This window comes from Crocuta crocuta, unplaced genomic scaffold, assembly GCF_008692635.1.
Source record: "Crocuta crocuta isolate KB4526 unplaced genomic scaffold, BGI_CrCroc_1.0 scaffold174, whole genome shotgun sequence".
Classification (NCBI taxonomy): domain Eukaryota; kingdom Metazoa; phylum Chordata; class Mammalia; order Carnivora; family Hyaenidae; genus Crocuta; species Crocuta crocuta.
The window spans coordinates 1,150,672-1,174,089 of NW_027530330.1; the positions used below are offsets into that span (position 1 = coordinate 1,150,672).

General features: G+C 35.5%; 1 protein-coding gene across 1 annotated transcript in view; it reads right to left on the minus strand.

The window, feature by feature from the left end:
- Window positions 1-1,115: 1,115 nt before the first annotated feature.
- Window positions 1,116-23,418, minus strand: part of CHODL (chondrolectin) — a 195,548-nt gene continuing 173,245 nt past the window's right edge. Inside the window, exons 2-6 of the mRNA XM_077765633.1 lie at window positions 13,197-13,506; window positions 11,943-12,100; window positions 7,759-7,845; window positions 5,807-5,909; window positions 1,116-2,484 (exon numbers count right to left, since the gene is read on the minus strand). Of these exons, the coding sequence (XP_077621759.1) occupies window positions 2,400-2,484; window positions 5,807-5,909; window positions 7,759-7,845; window positions 11,943-12,100; window positions 13,197-13,462 (699 nt within the window). The 5' untranslated portion in view covers window positions 13,463-13,506 and the 3' untranslated portion in view covers window positions 1,116-2,399. The remainder of the gene's footprint in view (window positions 2,485-5,806; window positions 5,910-7,758; window positions 7,846-11,942; window positions 12,101-13,196; window positions 13,507-23,418) is intronic.

The following is a 23,418-nucleotide window of genomic DNA, read 5'->3' on the forward strand; positions in this document are numbered from 1 at the left end:
TTGGAGAGGCATTGGGATCTCTGTGTAGGTGTGGCTTCGGGGAAATTCAGGATTGAGGATAACAGATAATAGTGTGTTGTTGTACCAAAGTCACTCTTTCGGGGGAACAAAAGGAAAACAATGTCATATAAAAAGGTGTGGCCATATAATCGGGGACTACAAATTCCTGGTAAACAATCATGGTATTTATTCTTAGGATGAAAATCAGGAGTCCCTGAACACACTACTCTTTTTAAGACCTTTCCAATGACTTGATCTTAGGAGCAGTTAGAAAGGATGGAGCAGCAGGGGTGGGAGGTATTGTTTGATTTTACTACCTCAATATTGTTCCACAAGTCACCTACATTTGAAAACACATATCAGAACTATGTTCTGAAAATACAAACACAACAGATATACCGTGTACTCCTTTTCAGTTTTCAAAGGTCAGCTAAAAGTTGAAGAAACCCTAAGGACAGTGTCACTGTTATCTTTTACTAATAGGGAAGTTGATTGCCCCACTCCTAGTAATGAATGGCATTAGTAATTGATACTGGAAGAGTTATGCGGGCCTGGATCAAGACAAAAAGCCAAACCGCAGCCCTTCCCCATTGCTTGCCTCTCCTGGCCTGCAGCTGCTATAGTCCTGGGTGGCACAGAAAATGGGAGAAAGCGCTGTCTCCTTTCCATAAAGTCCTAACTGAAGGAAGAAATGCATGGTGGGAGCTTGGAGGAAAGAGGTAGATCCCAGCCAGTGTGTGTAGCCAAGCAGAGAAAGGGAGGGCTAAGTGTGGGCAGATGGAAGCTTACAATACAGCTGTCCATGTCCTCAGTCTCCACGTAACAGAAAGGGGGCCAATGCCCACTCATTTCTATTTGTCTCTAAGCTTCACCAACCAACTCTGGTCATGACTGCCTTAAGGAAAGCCCTTTATTTTCTGACATAAAAGGTTTAACAGAGCAAAGATGAGGTTTAAAATTCTCTATAGCCCCAACTTCCATTCACACCATACTTAAACAGCTTCATGTACTGATGCAAACACATCTATATTTTGCTCACTTAAAAGATTTAGACAACACCCATGGTCATTCTTCAGAAACAAGAACTTTTTATTTAGTTAAAAGGAACACAGGGACATTTGAAGACCAGATAGTTACAAGTCTCTTGAGAAGGAGACACAAGCATTGAAGAAACTCGCAGAAGATGATAAGAGGAGCCGCAGTTCACTCTCTCAGACAAATCCTCAACACGAACACATGATCACTGATGCCCTCCCACCCATTTCACACTAAATCAGTTTCTTTCCTTCATGAAATATGGGTGTGCTGTGCTTACCTCCACATGGATGGTGGCGACCATGCACCTGGTCCCAATCATAAGACCACTTTACATGCTAATAGAGGCTGAACAGAGCTATGGAAAACCTTAGGCACACTCTGCAGCTATCTGCTTTCACTGTTAATCCCCGCCCCCAAACAACTGTCTTTGTTTTGTGGGCAAGGGAGGGACCAAATTGATTCCAGAACCCTTAGAGAGTTACTTATGATTATATAGGCAACATGTGAAGACATATGATTTATATTGTCTATGCCATTTTTTTGTTCTAGACTGAGGATAATATTATTTATATAGCTATTCACAAAGTTATTACAAAATCTGTTGACTTTTCAACTAAAAATAATTGTAAGGCACATGTCTTGCACAATTGAAATTAGACAATTCTTGCCTCTAAGTAAAATATTTGAATAAGTTTACACCACAGTTAATGAAATAGCTTCTTATTTCTGAAGAGATTTCCTAAACATTGTCTGTCCCCAAAGCAGAGAAACTGAAGGAAGATGAACCATTTCTATAAAAGCAACTTTTTCTATGGTAATATATCTATGTGTGTGCGGATTCAGTTGAAAACAGTGATAAATTTCTGTAATCAAAACAGCATGTATTGAAAAATGAAACACCATAAAAATAAATATTAGAACAGTCCATTTTTATCAAACACTTATGTAAAGGTAAAATATTTTTGCACACTGTAAATTTTAGTACAATTTACATTACATGAACTAGATTACAACTTATGAAAGGTGAAAGAAACAAAAATAACTGCCTCCAACACATACACTCCTCTGATGTGTTGACAGCAAGTTTATCTGCATGGTCCATTCCGTGTACTTGAACTTTGGGTGCATCCGTTAGTGAAATAAGCATGTCTCACTCCATTATTAGCACAGCATATTTTGTAAATGAAATAATAAACATATAAAAATTATTTTAATGTTTGCCTCAAGGGGGAGCTTACAGTTCATCTTGCAGATCCTCTGAGATTTCAAGCCATTCCAAGCTAATGCTCTGATGCCATTCCTTATGCAGATCCAGAATTCTAAAATTCTACTTTCTGTGCTGGAGCCAAGTCAATGTATTCTTACACTTCCATGCCACTTTCTTTTCTGGTGCTTTTTGAAATCCACAGGGTGGATTGATTTGGGCTAGTTTTTGTTCTTCCTTTACTGAAAAACATAAGAAGAAGTAAGTTCAATGCCTGAGATTTCTTACTGAAATAGGCATGTTTTGATCCCAGGGGAGATATCGCAGACCCTTCTTATAAAAGGGTCTTTCTTCTCTCACCAGCATATCTACAAAAAAATCTAGATTATTCCAGAATGTGAAGATGGTAAACAGGTCATGTTGAACAACGAAAAAAACAGAATTGATCTCTGACCCTTTGTAGTTCAGAATTCAGACACATTCAGATGCACACGCACGCACACACACACACACACATCATGCAAGTATGTCTGAAATAATACCAAAAATTTTTATTATAATCACCAATAAATCTGCATTTTGTTTGATCAGTGATATTGAAATTTTGCTTTGTGGATATTCTTCCATTCACATATTCTGCATTTAATGCTAAACGATCAAAACAGAGCTTTTGTCCTAAGTATAAGGACCTTCCTAATCTCCTCCAACTCTAAGTTTTCCATTTTTATAGTAAAATCACTTAATCCCTGAAAGTTCGGTTTTACTTCAGTCTCTGCAGCTAGTGTAGTTCAAAGTTGATTCAGGCCTTGATAATTTGTTCCTCTAGCTCTGAGACTGAACTTCACTCCTCTTGGACATAAACTCTGAGCCCACATTTCCAGCCCATGTATCAGAGTTGGCTGTCTCCTTACTTTTTCCATAAAATGGCCACTGCTCGGGCTCCTGCAGAAGTGCCTATTCCGAGTTTATATGAGTTACCCTCCTACAGGCAACTTATCAAGATCCAGATTCCTTTTGGTCTAGTTTCCTGAGAATGAACCCTCACTTGGATCACATAACCACTTCTGGTCCCTGTCCACTGTGTCATGTACTTCCTGCCCCCTACACACCTCCCTTCCCTCCACATCTGCCCCACTCCCCACAGGCACTGCCTTCCAGTTACTCTCAGTCGAGGTGAGGAGAGCAGAACTCCTTCAGAGAAAGAAAAGAATTCTTCCTAACACTCCTGAACAACACACTTCTATAATATTACTTAGTTGACTTCAATTTAACTGTGATTTTGCTACTAATAAAATAGTCCAAATTATGTTTTGGAAATTTGCTTCCAAATATGTAAGATCCACACATCTTTATCTATGAAGTCATCTAACGTGAAGGAAAAGCAAATCAAGCAAAGTTTATAAAAAACATGAACTTTTAAAAATAGTAAATAAAAGATGGTTAATAACACTTTTTTGTGTAACATTAGTATTTCATTTAAGAGTTACTACCAGTTAAGGAAACAAGAATTACTATTTTGAACATGACATGGAATGATAGAAACCATCATGTGTACCAGATTGGAATTTAAACTTTCTGCAAGGCACTCAGATGATAATGGAGTTGAGTCTTTGATGAAGGTTCTCCTTGCTTTCCTGGAAGAAAGGAAAAGGGGAGGATCTAAGAACTAATGAATTCAGTACTACAGCTAAGTCCGGCATCTGGAGGTACTCAACTTTGGTTTATTTTCTCAGTCTGGGAATTTCAAACAAGTGAAAACTCCATAGATCTTCAAAAACCTAGAAGACGTTTGCATGAACAGAATCTCCACAATAATACACTATTTGGAAGAAGAAAAACAAACTTTAAAGAAAACTCAGATACTGGCACTTTAGTAATTTTTATTTTAGAAATGACAATGTCTAAATAATATTTTTAAAATCATTTTTCTTTTTTTAAAAAATCTTTTCCCATATATATTAGAGAGAGCATGAGAAGGGGAGAGGGAAGAGGGAAAAAGAGAGAATCTTAAGCAGGCTTCATGCTCAGTGTGGAGTCTAACTTCCGGGCTCAATCCTATGACCCTAGGATCATGACTTGACCTGACATGAGGTGTAGGACAATCAACCAACTGAGCCACCCTAAAATCATTTTTTCAAGCTGATTTCTTAGTTACAGCTCTTTCTTAACAATTTTTTGGGTTGGGGGGCAGGGATTTATATCACATCCTCCCTCTACTTCTCTGCTTTCTACAATGACTAATCATCTTTCCACCTCTAGTCTTAGGAATTAAAGAAAGAAATGAGATATTTACTATACCATTTTTGTGTACAAAATATAACAAAAACTTTTAACTGTGTTTCACATATATATTGGAAAACCCAGAGGACACAAAGTATAGTATTAATTTTCCAGGTTTTATTTATCATTATTCAAAATGTCTTATTTAAACAGCCTGTACATCACACTTTGGATCTTTTAAGCAATTTATGTGAACACTTAGAGTTTACATCTATTTAATTGTTTTTGTTCTGGGACTTTTTTTTACTTAGTGGATTCTTTATGGTTTATTTCAGAAACCGATGAAGATAATAAAATCCAAAGAAAAAGTGACTTCATTTGCAGGGCCTTCTCTCTTGGTCAGTTTTTGTTTAAAATACTGACAAAGATGGCTAGTTTATTCTAGCAGATATGTTCTTATTTAAACCCAACATCTTTTCCTTTTTCTTTTAATATATATTTACATTTCATTTCTTAATTTTTCAATTGACCAATGGAAACACATGAAAAAAGCTCACATCTAACTCAAAGGTGTGGTTAAATAGATATAAAAGAATATTCCCAAGAATCTTGCTGTTAATACATCATTTTATCTGAAGATGTATACTTAAAGTGACCAAGTTTTCCACTGTACTTTATTTCCTATACTCAAAAGACCCTTTGGAAATAAACAAAAACCTATGACTTAAACTTTTGGAAAAGTATTACAGAGTGCACCTTCAAAAATCAAGTCTTGCATACAACTTGGGGTCAAGAATGAAAGGCTTAGCATTAATGCTTATATGCAATAAGCAAGAGAGAGTATAACATAGTCGTGTATTTTGTGAGCTTACAGAGATTCAGATTTCAGATCCACCACCCACACTAGCTGTGAGACCAAAAGCAAATTGTATAACGCATCTAAGCCACCATCTTCTCAACTGAAAAACAGAAACAAAAAGGTACCTACTTCATATGACTTGTGAATACTAAGTGAGATAATGCATGAATCTTGTAATCAAGGCCTATCTTATTAGCCTTGATATATGGGGTGTGTACCGACAGATATGAAAATCAGAACTTTGTCTCTTTATTTTTTAAGTGGGAGTGGAGCCTCAACATGGGGCTTGAACTCATGACCGTGAGATCAAGACCTGAGCTGAGACCAAGAGTCGAACACTTAACTGACTGAACCACCCAGATGCTCCAAAAATCAGAACTTTCTTAAGGCAAATTGAAAAATATTATTTATACTAATATTTTTAAAGAGTTATAAAAACCTACATAAAACTTTTTAAGTTGTCTCTACATATATGAATTATTTACCTTTTATGCAGCATCTGGAAACAGCAGGTTCCAAAAGCGACCAGTATCAATAAAAGCAGTGGAATTGTTGGTATAACAACATAGATTAGATTGGGAATTATGCCTACAGGAGTAAAACAGTCAGTAAAAAAGATGGCAGAGGCAGAATTCTCACAATAATATTATATAAAATTGTTCAAAAATTCAAGGTGAAATAGAATTATTATCAATAAATTCCAAATACATTTCTTCCCCAAATACTGAATAATCTAATGAAATAATATATTCACGTTTGATAAAAATTAAAAATAAAATCATACTTCACAGGTTGCCATGCTTCAATCCAGTGTCCATATTTCTAAAACTATAATTAAATCTACAATTCTAATAGGGGCTAGTTTTCATAACATATTAATAGTCTTATCTATCTCACTTCATTAATTCTCAGTGATTACTTAGAGAAACAAGCACTGATTATTAAAATAATTATTGATTTATTGGGCATATAATTATCCTAACCAATAAGGTCAGTCCTGTGATGATACTTAAGACTTTCTGAGATTAAATCAAAATATGAAAAAATTAACTGAGGATACAGTCACAAGCCAGAGATATAAGACCTCAGAAGCATAAAGACTTGATGTTCATTAAATTCTAAAATGAATCATTTTCTAATCCTGTTCCATCACACGATATTAGATATTCTTGAAAAATAAAAAGGGCCATACTTAAGTGACTTTATTAAACATTTTTTTCAATGTCATAAGAGGGAAACTATTCCTAATGTAATTACTTACTAATATTTTTAATTAGATGTTCTAAATGGTTTTAAAATCAGGTACCTGAACAGTAAAAAGTACTAAGGTTTAATATTATGTTCACACAAAAAAAGCAAATTAAAAAACTCTGAATTTAGTTGGCAATTCAAAAGCCATCATCATTACCAATCTGAATAATTCTGGTCAAAATGGACCAGATTTAGATCAAACTATTCATTTAACTGTATATCATGTCCTTTGTTAGCAAAGATATGTTATCTGAGGTCTAGTGATGGGGTATTTTGAGGATAATTTGCTATGCTTTTACCTACTCTTGAGCCCCTGGCATGTAACTTCAAGCAGTATAAGGATTCAGGAAATATTTTCATTCCTTTTCAAAGTACCACCATGATCCCTTATATATAATAGTAAAGAAAAAGATAAAGTATTTCCTACTCTTTCACAGATTTCAGATCACCTGTGGAAAGAGTCTGATACTTTGGGTCTTTGGCTCAATCTTCATAAAGCAACTAGGATATATCAAGGTCTCTGTCCAATAACCACAGGCCCATGCTAAAAGGAGCATCAAACTAATAGAGTAGTTTCTGACTGGGATTTAAATCTTAATCAGGGAATGTGCAATTTGCACTGGGATTTCATGGTTTCTTTTGCAGAGTGGTGTGCTTGCGGCAGCTAGGTTGAAAGCTAATTATATGTACTCTTTCCACCCTGTTCACCAGTGATGTCACTTTTATAGCTTGAAATCAACCAAGGTAGGAGTACATATACCACAGTAATCCACAAAGGCTACAAATCAGGCTTTTTCTATTATACCCATGCCCACACTGTCCTTTCCCTAAACATTTACCAGCAGGCCACTTTTTGCTGGCCACTGAATGTGCTAATTTACATCATAAGGCCTACATGTTGTTGGGGGAGTTCTTTGTGAATCCAGGTTTCCATGTGGATTACTTAGTTTATTACTAGATACATCTACCTGAGGTGAAAATCAGAAGGAAACAAAATAGATTCTTCTATTCAAAAAACTAGCTTAGCATTATCTCTCGTGACTTAATTCAAAAGTAAATTTCCAGAAGCCAAATTTAGTGCCCCCCAAGAAAAAGCAACAAGAAAAGTTAGGGCCAACATGAAGCAGAATTTAAAGTTACAGTTTCTGCTTTTGATAGAGGAGTTCAAAACATGTGAATTCATTACCTGCTTCAGTAACAACCACATTTTGATGGGTGTCTCCTGGTTGATTTGTAAAATACGTCTTTTCTACAGGAGAAGTTGGGTTGATCTCTGTAAATAATAAGTATAGGTATCATATACAATGATAAAAAAGAGAAATACAAATGTAGATGAAAATAAAGATTTATTATAAAACAATAGTTCGATTTCTGAGTAATAAATGTACATGAAACTATTCAACTGTAAAGTCATCATTTAATTATCTTTGAATAAAGTATCCTCTTGGCGAATTTTTGTGACGTGGATCTACTTGGTGAATCCTTGCAACCCAAATCTGCATTTACATATCAACAGCATGTCTATACTGATGACAGCCTGCTATAGGCAATAATGAAACCGAATTGGTACAAAGGAAGGCAAAGAAAAGGCTCAGTAAGTTAGCATCCAACTTCAGCCCAGGTGATGATCTCATGGTTTGTGGGTTTGAGTCCCACATCGGACTATGTGCTGACAGCTCAGAGTCTGACGCCTGCCTGGGATTTTGTCTCCCTTTCTCTTTGCCCCTCCCCCACTCATGCTCTGTCTCTCTCTCTCTCTCTCTTAAATATAAACATTGAAAAAATTTTTATTTTTTAATGTTTTATTCATTTCTGAGAGAGAGAGAGAGAGAGAGACAGTGTGAGCAGGGAGGGTCAGAGAGAGAGGGAGATACAGAATCTGAAACAGGCTCCAGGCTCTGAGCTAGCTGTCAGCACAGAGCCCAACGTGGGGCTCAAACCCACGAACCATGAGATCATGATCTGAGCTGAAGTCAGATGCTTGACGAACTGAGCCACCCAGGCGCCCCTAAAAATTTTTTTTAAGAAGAATGTGAGACTCTAACTGCAAATTAAAAGACCAGCAAAGATGATTTCTTTATTAATATTGGTATAATATTTAGGTTTCTCCTTGCAGTAATAATCAGCAGGTGACTATACATGGATTGCATTGGGAATTGATCCAAGTAACATTCTAAAGCACTTTTCTGTCCTAGAAAAACAATGCCATACTTAGATTTGCTTTCCAGTAGTGTTTATTTCTTTAAAAAGCAATAATAAATTAAGGCTTGCAGGTTATTTCTTTCCTGGTTTTATGAGACAAGACCTCTTCAATGGCCATGCAATTAAAAAATGTCAAAATTTCTTACCATGATCTGGAACAGTCATGCCGCCTATTTTTCCCCTAGGGCACTATTTGTTAAATTAACAGTTCAGTGAAAGTAAACTAAATTAATAAGAAAAAAAACCCTATAAACTTCTCTTCATTTGTTTCAAAAATATAATTCTCTGTTTAATTTTTTGTTTGTCAAATGATGGAGAAGAAAAAACATGTGCAGCATTTTAGATTAGTTTGTAATGTTAAATTATTTTTAATAAGATATTTGCTACTCTAATTTGGCCACAGAGTCTCTCTTTATTGGAAGTTTATCATACACCATCCTGTAAGAATATATATTACTCTTGTACACATATCTCACCCTAACACTTTCATAGGCTCCTGGAGATTTTAGATATGGTCCTTCCCTACACTCATTTTTCTACAGAACTGAGGCCCCTTCTGCCAGTTGGTGCTCAACTGGTATTTGCTGAATAAATAATACACATATTATTCAATTTACCAACATAGAACTGGTTATTTTTTCTTTTAAAATGTTTTTATTCATTTTTTAGAAGGAGAGAGAGAGATAGAGAGCATGAGCAGGGGAGGGGCAGAGAGAGGAGGAGACACAGAATCTGAAGCAGGCTCCAGGCTCTGAGCTGTAAGCATAGATTCTGGAGCTTGAACTTGTGAACCAAGAGATCACGATCTGAGCTGAAGTCAGATGTTTAACCAACTGAACCACCCAGGTACCCCAGAACTGGTTATTTTTGAAAATACTCTTAATGATCTTTAAATTGATGTAATTAGGATTAACAAAATTTTAAAAACTTAATCCTATGTATACAATTTTTAATGTCTAACAACAAGAGTGCATAATGCAATTTTAATGAATACAAAAATTAGATTCAGCAGTAATGTCTTAGGAAAACATTGACAGACACAAAGAAAAGATATGTAACTCACAGGACAATAACAAAAAATAGAGACAAGAGTGAGAAATCAAGTAATAAGTTATTCAGTTTTTTCATTACTACGAAGAAACATTCTTCAAAAAATTACTAGGTTAATTGATTATTACTTCAGATATCATTGGTCATATTACTAGATGGTATGCAGGGGCAGAAACAGGAGATGAAGATCAAATCACACAGTACTTCAGGTGTAACTGGAGAATGAAGTTGAAAATAAGTGGAGTTCTAATTCATAAATTTTAATAAATCCCACTGCTTACTCCTTTAACCCGTCACCACAAAAAGTTAATCATTCTCCACTAAACAAAGCACTGACCACATAAGCGAGATATTTCATGAAACCAGCATCCTCTAAAATTAAAATACGAAGCTCAAAGAAGGTTAACAAATAAAAAATAAAGATGAAAATATTTAAATTAAAGAATAAAAATGCTAAGTACGTTAATATGACTATATACATAGTTATATATTTATAACTATAAAACTGTATATGTGTGTCAAAAACAAAAAAATACATAAAGGATTCTTATTCACAAAGTATAGGTTATTTGAAGATATAGATAGAATATAAAAGATAAGGAGGAAAATATTTTTTATCTTAAGTGGTCTTCTCTGAGTAACACGAACCTAAATTACCTAATACAAAACAAGTAAAGAAGATTCTGAGGTTGATAGTGTCCTGAATAATTTAGTAAGTATGAATGCAAAATAAAAGAAAATAAACAACTGTACAAAGGGTCAAATAGTTTGCCTAAAAGCTCAGAGAAAGGAGAAAAAATGTTGTATTACAGAATACTCTGTAACATACTTTGTTGCATTCAATAGTTTCAAGTACATAGTGCTACAAATTTAAAACATCAGCGAATTTCAACTTCATAGTTTTCCAAGAAAAAAAAAATAAAGACAAAGAACATAAGTGCATAACAGATTTGGTTTTGCAAAGGCTTCTAGGAGGGTAATGATGGACTTAGGGCTTTAAAGAATAAACTCACCAGGGACAGAGAAAGCTGGCTAATATACTCAAGAGCAGGATAAATATAAGAGAAGGGTAAATCTAATCCAAATAATCCCTTGTGCTTTAAGGTCTTATGAGAAAAGGAATCATGTAATTTCAAGAGAATAATGGAAATAGCAGTACTTGATGGTAATTGCCTTCCATGAACACATTATGAGGTCAAGTAGACTGCCCCTTGGAAGATTTAAAATGGTATTTCCCAACACTGAGGAGGAGAAAAACATTAAAAAAAAAATCTTAAAGCCTAAGTATCTAGTTTGACTTTATTAGGCCATTAAAAAGAATTACTTTACATAATTTTTGCTGCGTCTCTACTTTTGGTCAAATTTTAATTTAGTTGACCCGTCCTCTTCAGACTAATTCAAATTTACTATTTCAACAGGAAACCACACCAGTGTAGCTCAGGTCAATGCAATCTTCCCACGTGCTGGACACGGCAAGAAGTTGGAGACTCCAAACAAAAACTATCTAAGAAGGCATTTTCCAAAGAATGACAATCATAGGAAGAACATGGTACATGCCTGTACTTTTTTTTTCCCCCACTGTGGCTCAATGAGCTACAATCAGTCTGACTTTCACTGAGGAGCACAGGCAAACATGCCAACCAATGATAAGCTAATGTTCTAGGAGAAAGTTGTTTTGTTCCCTTAAGTTCACCAGATAATCACCCAAAGATCTGTTGCCCATGTGTGTAAATCTATAGGTGTTTTGGTGACTTATACCGACTTCACACACATTACACTAAATATTTAAAATATTTATAAATAGATATATATTCTTTTAAAAATATGTTTACAAAAACACGCTCTGACCTTAATATTAGAAGTGTTATTTTCTCTTAAAGACACATCTCCAGATGTGTCTAGTTACTCCCTTCTATTTAACTGACTGGACAGTTTGCTCTAGAGCATGAAGTATAAGTCAGTACACTGAGCGAGATGACAAGCTGCAAAATAATTCCACATTTCACAGCAGAGAAACAAAAGGAGCCAAAGGAAGTGAAGCCTAAATACAAACACTGACTATAAAAATATAAGCAAATATGCCCAACTTCTGCTGCACCTCCTTTCAGGACTTCCTACCTGGCTCATACTTGCAGATGTAATTGTGCTTCATGTTGCACCTGTCATCATTCCACTGGTAAAGGTAGGGCCCCCCAAGCCCTGGATTGGCTGTTGGTTGATGATACATCACAACACACTTCTCGCTTCCACAGGATGGTTCATCAGTATACCAGTTTCTGCAAACAGAGCAACAGCAACACCTCCAAGTGATTTCAACCATTCTGTTCTTTTTGCTTTGTTTTGTTTCAAAACAGGGTTTTTTTTTAATTTAAATTCCAGTTAATTAACGTATAATACTAGCTTCAGGAGGAGAATTTAGTGATTCATCACTTAAATGTAACACCCAGTGCTCATTGCAAGTGCCCTTCTTAATGTCCATCACCCATTTAGCCCATTCTATTCTGATATCCTCAACCAAGTAATGTCCATAAAGAGGAAGAAGTTGTTACCATAGAGATGAATGAGCTGGTTCAAATAACCTTTTAAAAAAATTTTTAAAATGTTTTTATTTTTTTCTGAGAGAGAGAGAGAGAGAGAGAGAGAGGGTCAGAGAGAGACAGAGACACAGAATCTGAAGCAGGCTCCAGGCTCTGAGCTAGCTGTCAGCACAGAGCCGGACACGGGGCTCGAACCCACGAACTGTGAGATCATGACCTGAGCCAAAGTCGGGTGCTTACCCAACTGTGCCACCCAGGCACCCCTGGTTCAACTAACTTTTGCACTGGGATACCTGAACTTCTTTACAAAAGCCCTGCACTCTCTCTACAGTCACACACAGTATATCTGAGGATGGACCCCTTGTTGTAGAATATAAAATTGCTGGTGTGGGACATGTAAGGCTCTATTTGGCTCCCAAGACTGAGGATGAAAAAGGATCTTAGGCATTCTTAAAAATCCAAGAAAATAAAATCAAGTTCTCCGAGAACTGCTTCTGAGATGGCAGCATATTTGTCTCTTCCGTCATCAAATTTGTACCTCTCGGCATATACATAGTTATTTTCTGTAAATAACCCTATTTTTTCCTCCATTCTTTACAATTTGGTTAAAGAATAAAGTCCAAAGTCAAATCTGGTCTTGTTAACTTAGAAATATTTCTGCCTTACCCTAGAAATACTCATGAGTTTCATCGCAAAAGGGTTTTGACTCTAAACGCAGTTTTAATTTTTTTATTTAAATAAAAGTTATTTGAATTAAAAAAAAAAAACCCCAGAAATCTCCCTCCTCCCTTTCGAGTCCCCCAGGACACATCTAATCCTCAAGACCTCTACTCACCGGTACTGGGAACTGCTTCCATCAGACCACTGGTAGAGATCTGGGCAGGCACCAGATGTTTGCCCTTCTCCGTTTCGCCAAAGTCCTATCCAGAAATCACCGTCAGAAATCCCTGTCCCTGGTTTTGTCAGGTTTTGCAACATACTTTCTATTAACTTCTGTTCTGCTTCATTCTCCAAGCTGAGTAGGGCACCCCCCTCGCTCTCGCAAGCCAGGCGTGCCTCCTGAAAGCTCACTCGGCTGGACAGTTCGTGGAAGTAGGCCATTTTGTAGCAGGGATGCTTGAGGTCAGCAAAACACACCTTTTGGCCTGGAAAAAAGATAGCATGCATTGATTATCTGAACTATATTCATAATGCTACTATGAATGAGGATTAAAGAACCAGTCAAAACAGGATACACTCTCCCAAGAATAATTCTTTCATGGAATCATTCCATAAAGTTTTTAAATTATTTCAACTTATGAAAGCAAAATGATTCCCTGCTAACCTTGTAATATGAACTTTTAAACACAGGACTCCAAGAAAATGCTTGTTAAGGGAACTCATGATTCTTCTGGCAAACTAATTACATAGCGAACAAAAGTGGCAAAGAAATTGCTTTTTCTTTTAGAGCAAAGACAGCTGAAAGGTCAAACTTACAAAAGAAAAATACTTCATAACAGAATTTAATTTTTAAAAACCAATAAAATACACCGTGTAAAAGGTATCATAAAAAAAGATTTAAGGTGGAGGTGCCTGGGCGGCTCAGTGGGTTAAGTGTCCAACTTCGGCTCAGGTCATGATCTCACGGTTCATAGGTTCAACCCCCACATGGGGCTCTGGGCTGACAGCTCAGACCCTGGAGCCTACTCCCGGTCTGTGTCTTCCTCTCTCTCTGCCCCTCCCCCACGTGTGCTCTGTCTCTCTCAAAAATAAGTAAACATTAAAAAAAATTTAAGAAAAAAGGTATAAAGTGGCAAATTTAAGGTGTCAACATTTGCTTTAATTGAATATATTTGAAAGCAAACACATTGAAATTGAAAGTTAATAGAGGCCAGATTGAAGGTAACTCTAGTAATAATTAACTTACTAATATACAGCATTAGAAGTGACAGGATAGATTTCTAGAGTAATCTTTGAAAAACTTCTCATTACCAATTCTCCGAATGTTTTCTGGTTTTCTAGGACATGCTGTGTGTGAGTGCCAATTGTTCACCCAATGGCTTCTGTGTTTACACAGACAGCTCAAGTGAGTCATAAACTCCAAATAAAATTTCCCAAATTTGGATTTAGAGAATCAACTACTTGAAACAAACAAACCAAGGAGAAAGAAATTCATTTTAAATATGAAAAAAAAAGCCAAAGTATGATAGCTTAGGGTTGGAACAAACACATCAGGAAATAAAGGATCTATTAAAAAATCTCATCACCTGCCAATTATTGTCAATTTCTGGAAACATGGATAGAGATTGGAGAAAGCTGAAATTCGGTCGAACTTGTGGTTCAAAGACAGTTAAATGATTAGCCAAAAACAAATTAAGTGGTAAATATTTAGCAGACTTGAGAACAAATTATTTTTCAGCTTTAGAGTCTCCATTTATGTATGAAACACCCATTAAATTAAAATGACTTCTTCAATTTTAATCTAAAAAATGCCCTATTAGACTGTTTGAAATTAATTCCTTTATGAGTTGCAAAGTGGTAAAACACCGCATTTCTTTTAAATTTTCCCTAATTTAGAATTTCATTAAATTCAAATCCAAATTCATTTAAATTTTCCTTTCCCCACAGTTAATCTTAACCATTGGTAGTTTTATTGCATATTTCTTTAGGAATAAAGGACCACAAAATGTTCAAGTTCCATGAATATATAAAGAGAATAATCAGAATTTGGAAAGGAAATTTAAAATGTAATTTTTATTTATACTTATATTTTAAAAGTTTTTATGAATTACAGCACTTGGTTAGGCCACCTATTCTGATAACTCTAAAGATTTTTAAAGTCACTATATACATAAATATGTGTGTGTACATATACACACACATATAACATATATTTTTTAAGTCATATATATGTGTGTGTGTGCGTGCGCGTGGGTGTGTGTGTGTGTATGCCAGACCACAAATGAAGCTTGGGATAATTTTTGAGACTTCTTAATGGAATATCATCTTTTATAAAACCTCATTGTGTGATATCACTAGTTTACTTCTGCTCTAACAACATCTGTGAAGACATAAAGACGTAGGCAAAAGTTTAATTTAAAAAATCTCTCAATTAAATTCCACACACCTCTACATGTGAATTTCACCTTTGTCTACATATTAAGCAGAATGACTTTCTCCTAACTACACCTATGAATGATAATAACATCAGGCCATAATAAATCCACATTACAGTATACAGGATTGAGCTAACAACCAGCAAGGGAATTTCTATTGCTCTTTTATTTAGATTTGCCCCTTTATCCCACCAGACACGTCTGCCAAATAACACACTATCTCCAGAACTACCAACCTGTTTTAGTTTTTCATTAGCCTTTTTGGTTCACTTCTGATCTCTGATCTCAGCTTTAAAACCTGCCACAAATCCCTCTCTGGCACTATTTCTTATTCCCAACCCACTGTCCACAGCCTCCACTACTTTCTTAGCTTTTGTCTGAGTTCAGTTTAAATTTGGCTTCAGAAAACAGACTATCAAGCATTTAATGGAAAATTATTCTTGTTGGGATTGAAGGTTTTTTCTCTAGATATTTAATTTTGTAGCTGATCAAAAAATGTTGTCAGTAGTGGAGGGAGAGAGTGTTATTGTACTTAAACACTGGCTAAAAATTACAGCATTCAAGCGTTGTATTCTTAATTACAGTACACCACACTGAGTCAACATTGGTATCACATCCATTCTATCCCAGAATCAGCAATTAATGACCTATGATGACACTCGAGTCAGGAGGGAGCAGAAATCCAGAGGCCATTAACCTCACAACGGTGTTTGAATGATAGGCATTCAATATCCTGACACAAAATGAGAAGAGGCGTCTAATAAAATCGCAGTTGGAAGAACGCAAGCAAGACACCCAGTAGTTGTCTCTGTCTCATTCACTGTGATCTGGACCTGGGAGCAACACACTGAATAATATGAACAAATTAACAGACTGCTCCAACTAATTGTTAATGAAAATGAAAATGCTAGTATGATTGACCATGAGAAAATAGAATTAACGAGACTTCAAAAGGACAAATTAGTCTCAGATAAATAATCTTTGAGACATAATCATGGAAGTCCCAGTGGCTGATTCTAATACAATTATTTTTTTTAATTTCTCTTAATTTGTTATTAGATTTTGTGATGACTTCATTGTTTAAAATGGTTGTTCCTGATAATATTCTAAAACTGTCATTAAGCCTAGTGAGTTTTGTGCCTGCATTTTCAACACAAGCTATTTCCATTTTCATCTCCTACATCCTTTACATATTTCTAAGTCTCAAAATATATCTCAACCGCATTCCCTTGAGTTTTCAACTTGCTCAATTTTTCACTCCAAGAACTCTCAGACTTGGATTTCACTCTAGCATTTCTGAAATATTAAACTTGTCCGACAAGATTGTTTTGCAAGATGTCAAAAATAAGCTGACTTTAAAAAAGTAGCCAGAAATTTGAAAGAGTAAACATTATTTATGTAGCAAGTTTAGCACACATTCAGTGGTAGCCCACATGGGATTGATATGCTAAAAGCCTCTGTTCATTATCTTTAATATGTTAAAATATAAACACAACACAGACTTAGGATGAGGACACAGAAATGATGATAAGAACCAACTCATTTATAAAATTCAGATAGCACTTTGAGGGGCATGTGGGTGCCTCACTCAGTTAAGCATCCAACTCTTGATTTTGGCTCCAGCTTATGACCTCATGGTTCGTGGGATCAAGCCCCACATCCGGCTCTGTGCTGTCAGCATGGAGGCTGCTTGGGATTCTCTCTCTCCCTCTCTCTCTGCCCCTCCCCTGCTCATGCGCACACTCTCTCTCTAAAATTAATTAATTTTAAATGATAGCAATTTGAATAAAATGCTTAAAAAAACTTTAGTGTAATGTGAAAATTTCTAATACCACTATGTGAGTCCACAGAGAAATAATGCTAAAATAAGAAAAACCTAAGGTAGGGATTATATTTAAAGTAATTACTAACACTGCACGAGTCTTAGATGATAGCTGGCCATGGAACTGTTCTTGACAGGCATTCTCTCTTTAGTTGTGGAGGATGGAGTGCTCCAGGGTCATAGGTGAGGGGGTAGAGACTGTTGTGGCTGCAGAGCAGAGGGACCCTCAGGGGATCAGAATAGTGGCCAGGTACTCGAACAGGTAGATGTTAACTCCAAAGTATACACCGAATATCAGCTGTGTCCTCGGATTTTGAACTGAAAAGTCTCTAGCAGTTCATATCTATCAAGTCTGTTTTCAGAAAATTATACATATATAGTCCAGTTTTATCACCATTTATATATCATTGATAAAGCTGACTGTGAATTTCTTTACATCCAATTCTATTTTACTACGACTATGGCTTTAGTGTGCAAATTTGGTCCAAGCTGTAGCAAAATCAGCAAAAGCAGCTATTGAATGCTCCCCACCAGTTCAGATGGTCACACTTGGCTGCCATGGCAGTGGATCTCCAACAGCTGGGAAACAAATGTTGCCCTAATTCCCAGAAAAGTTCCAGTAATACAAATCTTCTGGAAGCAACTTTTCCCACTTCTGTAAAGGCTCATCTTCCTAAAGAATCATTACAATTACCTCTCTTCTCATTCTGTGAGATCACATGGAGAATTTCCTTTNGTCCAGTTTTATCACCATTTATATATCATTGATAAAGTTGACTGTGAATTTCTTTACATCCAATTCTATTTTACTACGACTATGGCTTTAGTGTGCAAATTTGGTCCAAGCTGTAGCAAAATCAGCAAAAGCAGCTATTGAATGCTCCCCACCAGTTCAGATGGTCACACTTGGCTGCCATGGCAGTGGATCTCCAACAGCTGGGAAACAAATGTTGCCCTAATTCCCAGAAAAGTTCCAGTAATACAAATCTTCTGGAAGCAACTTTTCCCACTTCTGTAAAGGCTCATCTTCCTAAAGAATCATTACAATTACCTCTCTTCTCATTCTGTGAGATCACATGGAGAATTTCCTTTTCTCTGATCTTTAAATGTTACATTCAGATAAAATCTTTTTTAAAATTTTGAACAATAAGAATTCCACAATCTTCTATCCACAACATTGACTGCCATCTGCTTTTCTACTACCCATACATATTTAGATGAATCTTCAAATAACCATATAACAGTGTTTATTACACTAATGCAACCTTGATACTAACAATAGTTTGTGAAATGTCACCTAGCATCTCCAGTGACAAACATCCTTGATTGTTGGCTTATTTACAAGACTGACAAAAGACGTTACATCTAGGATTCTACACCTATTAATTTTATACGTACATGCATACGAACTACATATGTCCACATGCACTTTTATTTAGAGATAATTCTCGGCACTGCCTACTAAAATTAACATTCCTATCACTGTCACAGCTAAGATTCTGCTATTCTACTATTCCCATGAATAGACAGTTTGTCTTTGTCATAGTCATGAAAATTCCTTTAAAGCTAAATATTGGAAGTAAATGCTTTTGTCAATGATGTAAAAGTGGAGCCAAAATCATAAAGTTAAGGCAGTGTACTTTTTTTCTTCCTGAATAGAAAGGACCTATGATTTAGTTTTATTTTGCTTATGTTTATTAACTTTCTAACCATTGGGTCCCTCTGTTAGTAAAGTAATAACATTTTTCTTATACCTCACACTATCATCATATATTATCAATATTGAGTATTGAGTTTATGTCATAACTTTTAAATAAAAATATAGAAGATATTATATGAATTCCTATGTATCTACTTTTTGTTACAAAAAGAAAAAAAATGTACAAAGGAGAATCTACGTGATAAATCTCCAAACCATACTGATTGAATTTTGGACATTTTACCAGAATCCCACAAAATAATTTGTTTTTCTTAATTCTTTCTTATCCCCCTCAAAAATCACACTGATAAATGGGTTGATCCTATATTATAGAGTGACATGACCTCTCAGAACAATGCCAACATTTCTGAACTAAAAAGAAATGCTTTATTCAGTGTTCAATATTACACCCACTTCTTAAGAGTGGTGTAATATTATAACACCACAAAAGTTTTGTTATAATAAACTCTCATTTTTGCAACAGATTTTATAGTGCAATTAAACACATTATATGCTACTATGCGTGTGCTGGAATCTATTTTCTTACATTAATAAACAAACTCAAAACTGGAACCTGGGTCATTTTGTGAAAGGTGGTGCCAGCTTTGCAAGGTCCTACCTTTCCCACTGGGAAATACCACAAGCTTTGAGAAGGTAATGGGACTCATTGTTCAAAGTCACACTTAGCCATCTGAGCCACTCAGGCACCCTCTAATTTGCATACTTAAAATTGAGATCTGAATAACAAATGGTAAACCAAATAACTCCTGTGACTTAAAAGTTCAAGCATTCAATCAGAAAGAACTGGCTTTGAATCTCAGAGCTATACTTGAATTGTAGGTACACTGGGGTCATTACTTAAAACTTTCCTGGTCTCAGTTTTCTTACCTAAAGGGAGCATGGTTAGGAGTTTTAAAGAAATATGGATTAAATAATAATAGCCAGACATTTATCAGTAGTATAGCACTCAGGGTCTCACTGCTAGCACAATCCACACCTTTGGGTAATTTAGAAAAAACTGTTCTTTGTCCTTTTCTGCCTGACTTATTTCACTCAGCATAACACCCTCAAGGTCCATCCATGTTGCTACACATGGCCAGATTTCGTTCTTTCTCATTGCCATGTAGTATTCCATGGTATAGATATATCATATGTTTGCACGTATAGGAGGACTAGGAGGAACTTAACTGAGGACCATGGGGGAGAAGAAGTGGGGAAATGGTGGGGGAGAGGGAGAGAGGCAAACCATGAGAGACTCTTGAATGCTGAGAACAAACTGAGGACTGATGGATGTGGGGGAAAGGGGGGAGATAGGCATGGAGGTGGGCACTTGTGGGGATGAGCACTGGGTGTTATATGGAAACCAATTTGACAATAAACTATTTGTAAAAAAAAAAAAAGAAAGAAAAGAAAATTAATAAACCAAAATAACTTGAGAAAAAAAAAAAAGAAAAGAAAAAGCTGTTCTTTCCTGGTGATACAGGTTGTTCAGCTAGAAAAAGTTGTGTGTCCTCTAGATGGCCTCAGCCCCAGGCACAGGACTTGCACACTGAGCTCCCTCTCAGCTTCTTGGGGCACACTTCTGTGCATGACACAATCTGCACAAATCGGTTCAAACCCCTTAGCCCTCCAACAATCCTGTGCTGTTGGTCTCATCATGAAGCTCTCATCCTATTTTAAAAATGAGGCAAGGGGGGCATAGAAAAGTTAGTTTGTTGGATTCACACAGCTCAGAACCTAGGGATGTGAACCAAGCAGTGTGGCTCCGCAGTCCATGCCTTCACCCAGATGTCTATGCTGCCTCCATATGTGTCTCAAATGTAAAATTTTTTCTAAAGTGAAATGTTTAATGAATAAAGGGATTGATGAATATACACAGTATTCATGTTTTCTATGTTATAATTATTAGCATTGATCTGTTATTGACTAGCGTTGCTTCTATACACAAGGGCTTATGCATTGAGAGTTTGTTTTTCTAAGCAGATTGGGAATTTTCTATTACTCAACATTTAGACACAGGATTAAGATTGGGACATCTATCTCATATTTGCAAACCATATACAGCCTTAATTATTTTTTTAGCTAGCCCTTTCATTTCCAAATAAAGCAAAACCCAAATGAATTTTTCCCAGTTACAAGGAATGCAACTTCAGTCAAGTTGTCAGGGTTATATGTTACTACAGTGAAAGAAACAATCTCGCTGGAAAGTTATGTACAGCCATCCACCTGTATGCCAAGTGCCCAGCACAGAAAGCTGTTACAAAATTTAAAAATGGTTAGTGAGAACCTCAGCGGGTCTCCACCCTGGACCGCTTTATCTAATACCACCTCTTTCTTAACATTAACATAATATGCCGTCCTCGGGAAAAGGAGCACTTCTTTTCTAACATTAATGTAATAGACATTTCCATCCTCAGGAAAAAGAGTTATAAAAACAAAACTGTAAAGTAATGAAAAATAGCAGTTAAGGAGTAATGGCTATGATAGATGTGTAATTTATTAAATGACTGGTAATAAGATTAATTTGTTCCTTTCTTGCCCGAGAGATACTTAAAGTAATTGCATCTTTGAAAACTGCTCTGTCATCACTTTATGCTTTTGATGATGTCATGGAATAGTACCACAGGCTAGATTATGCTCAGCAGAATTTTTTTTACCTCTTTTGCTATTATAATAATCTATAGACTACTGGTCACCACCCATGCATTTGCATTATTCTGTGGCATCTGCAAAATAAAAGAAATACCTCTAAATCACCCAGTCTCCTAAATAAAATGCATGCCAATTTTAATGAGTTCAAATTAATACATATTAAATTTTTCTGCAGAAATTTGGAGGTACCATGAAATGCACTTAATGCCATTTTGCTGCATCAACAAGTTGGGGATCACCGCTGTGTATACTAAAGAGAAAAAGCAAGAATTTTTTAAAAAATCCATTACTTTAAAACACTTCAAGTGTTTAAAAATATCCACATGCTCTTCAGACATATCTTCCCATCTTAGAAACCTGAGTTTTAAACACTTCTTTTTCATAAGTATCCATGTCCCCATAAGTAAAACTCTCTTATCTTTGTCCTAAAGAAGACATCACTATCTACCAGTAAAGTCACAGAATTAAATGATTGTACTTCCTACAAATATTCTCTACACATCTGTATTCAACAACAAATCAGCACAAATCTAAGATCCTAAAAGTAGTTCACAACTTCGACTCATAAATTCATTAAATACTCTTTCATTAAATACTCTTTAATTCATGAAATTTCTCTCATGGCTATCTATTTTTATTACATATTTATGCATCAGAATAAGCACGACCACTAACCTATAAAAATACTTTCCTATTACTAATACTTTCCTATTACTGCTTGACGCTATTAACTCTTATGGGGCAGATTATGATGATGAAGTTTGAAATTAATTTCTTGTTAAAATATTTTAACTTTATTTATAAACACTGCTTTCTGCTTTTAAAATGGTGATATATTTAAAAGTATTGGAAAGTATCTCATTGAGTATTTTAAAATTCTAAAAGGGAGAAAAATTTTATAGAGGATTATTTTACAAGTTCCTGTTTTTTTTTCTGGGGAAAGTAATTATTTTGGTACACTAATAGAAATTACAAATAGCTGGACTGATAGTTAACAAATAGAAAATATATTCCATAGGTTGTAAGTATGTTCCTAATAATGGCCCCAACAAGCTTGTTTCACTGGGCAGACACTTAAGCAGAATTTTGGTAACTAGCTCCCAGTGGCAGGAAAAAGTTGATGCATACCTCCAAACTTAACACTGATCAGGCAGAAATCAGTTCTACTACTTCCAAAATGTCATGTTTTAGACTGTCTGTACTCATGCTATTATGGCTAACATATATTTTTAAAAATTCATCTTCAAAGGATAAAGTCACAAATTTATAATCAAATTTTAATGTAATTTTTATGGCCAAAGGCAATTAAATTATTCATAAGAAAAACATAACTAAATAATTGTTTTGATATCAAGTAAACATCATCATTTATGTTAAATCAAATAGATCATGTTCAGTTAATTAGAAATTTTCCAGATGTCACCTACAAGATGCTTATAAATATTTAATAGGAAAACGCAGCAGCAGGTTTGCAACAATTTATGCAATAATACAACACAAAATAAACTTCTCAATAATTTTTTAAGTTCCGTTTTTATTTTAAATATCTTTCGTTTCCCTTGCAAAGTTTATGGCATGTAACGAGAATATGCCAAATGAATACTATTTAAGTCAATGAAGTTTCTATGTGTTTAAAAAAACACCATATGCTAAAAGCCTGGTCTGTGCTGTTCATTTACTTGTAAGAGTAATTCTCATAAACACAAAGGCAGTCAAATATGTAATATACACACCCACGTCTATATCAAACACTTTTTCTTCAAAGCTAAATTGGGGGGGGGGGGGGGGG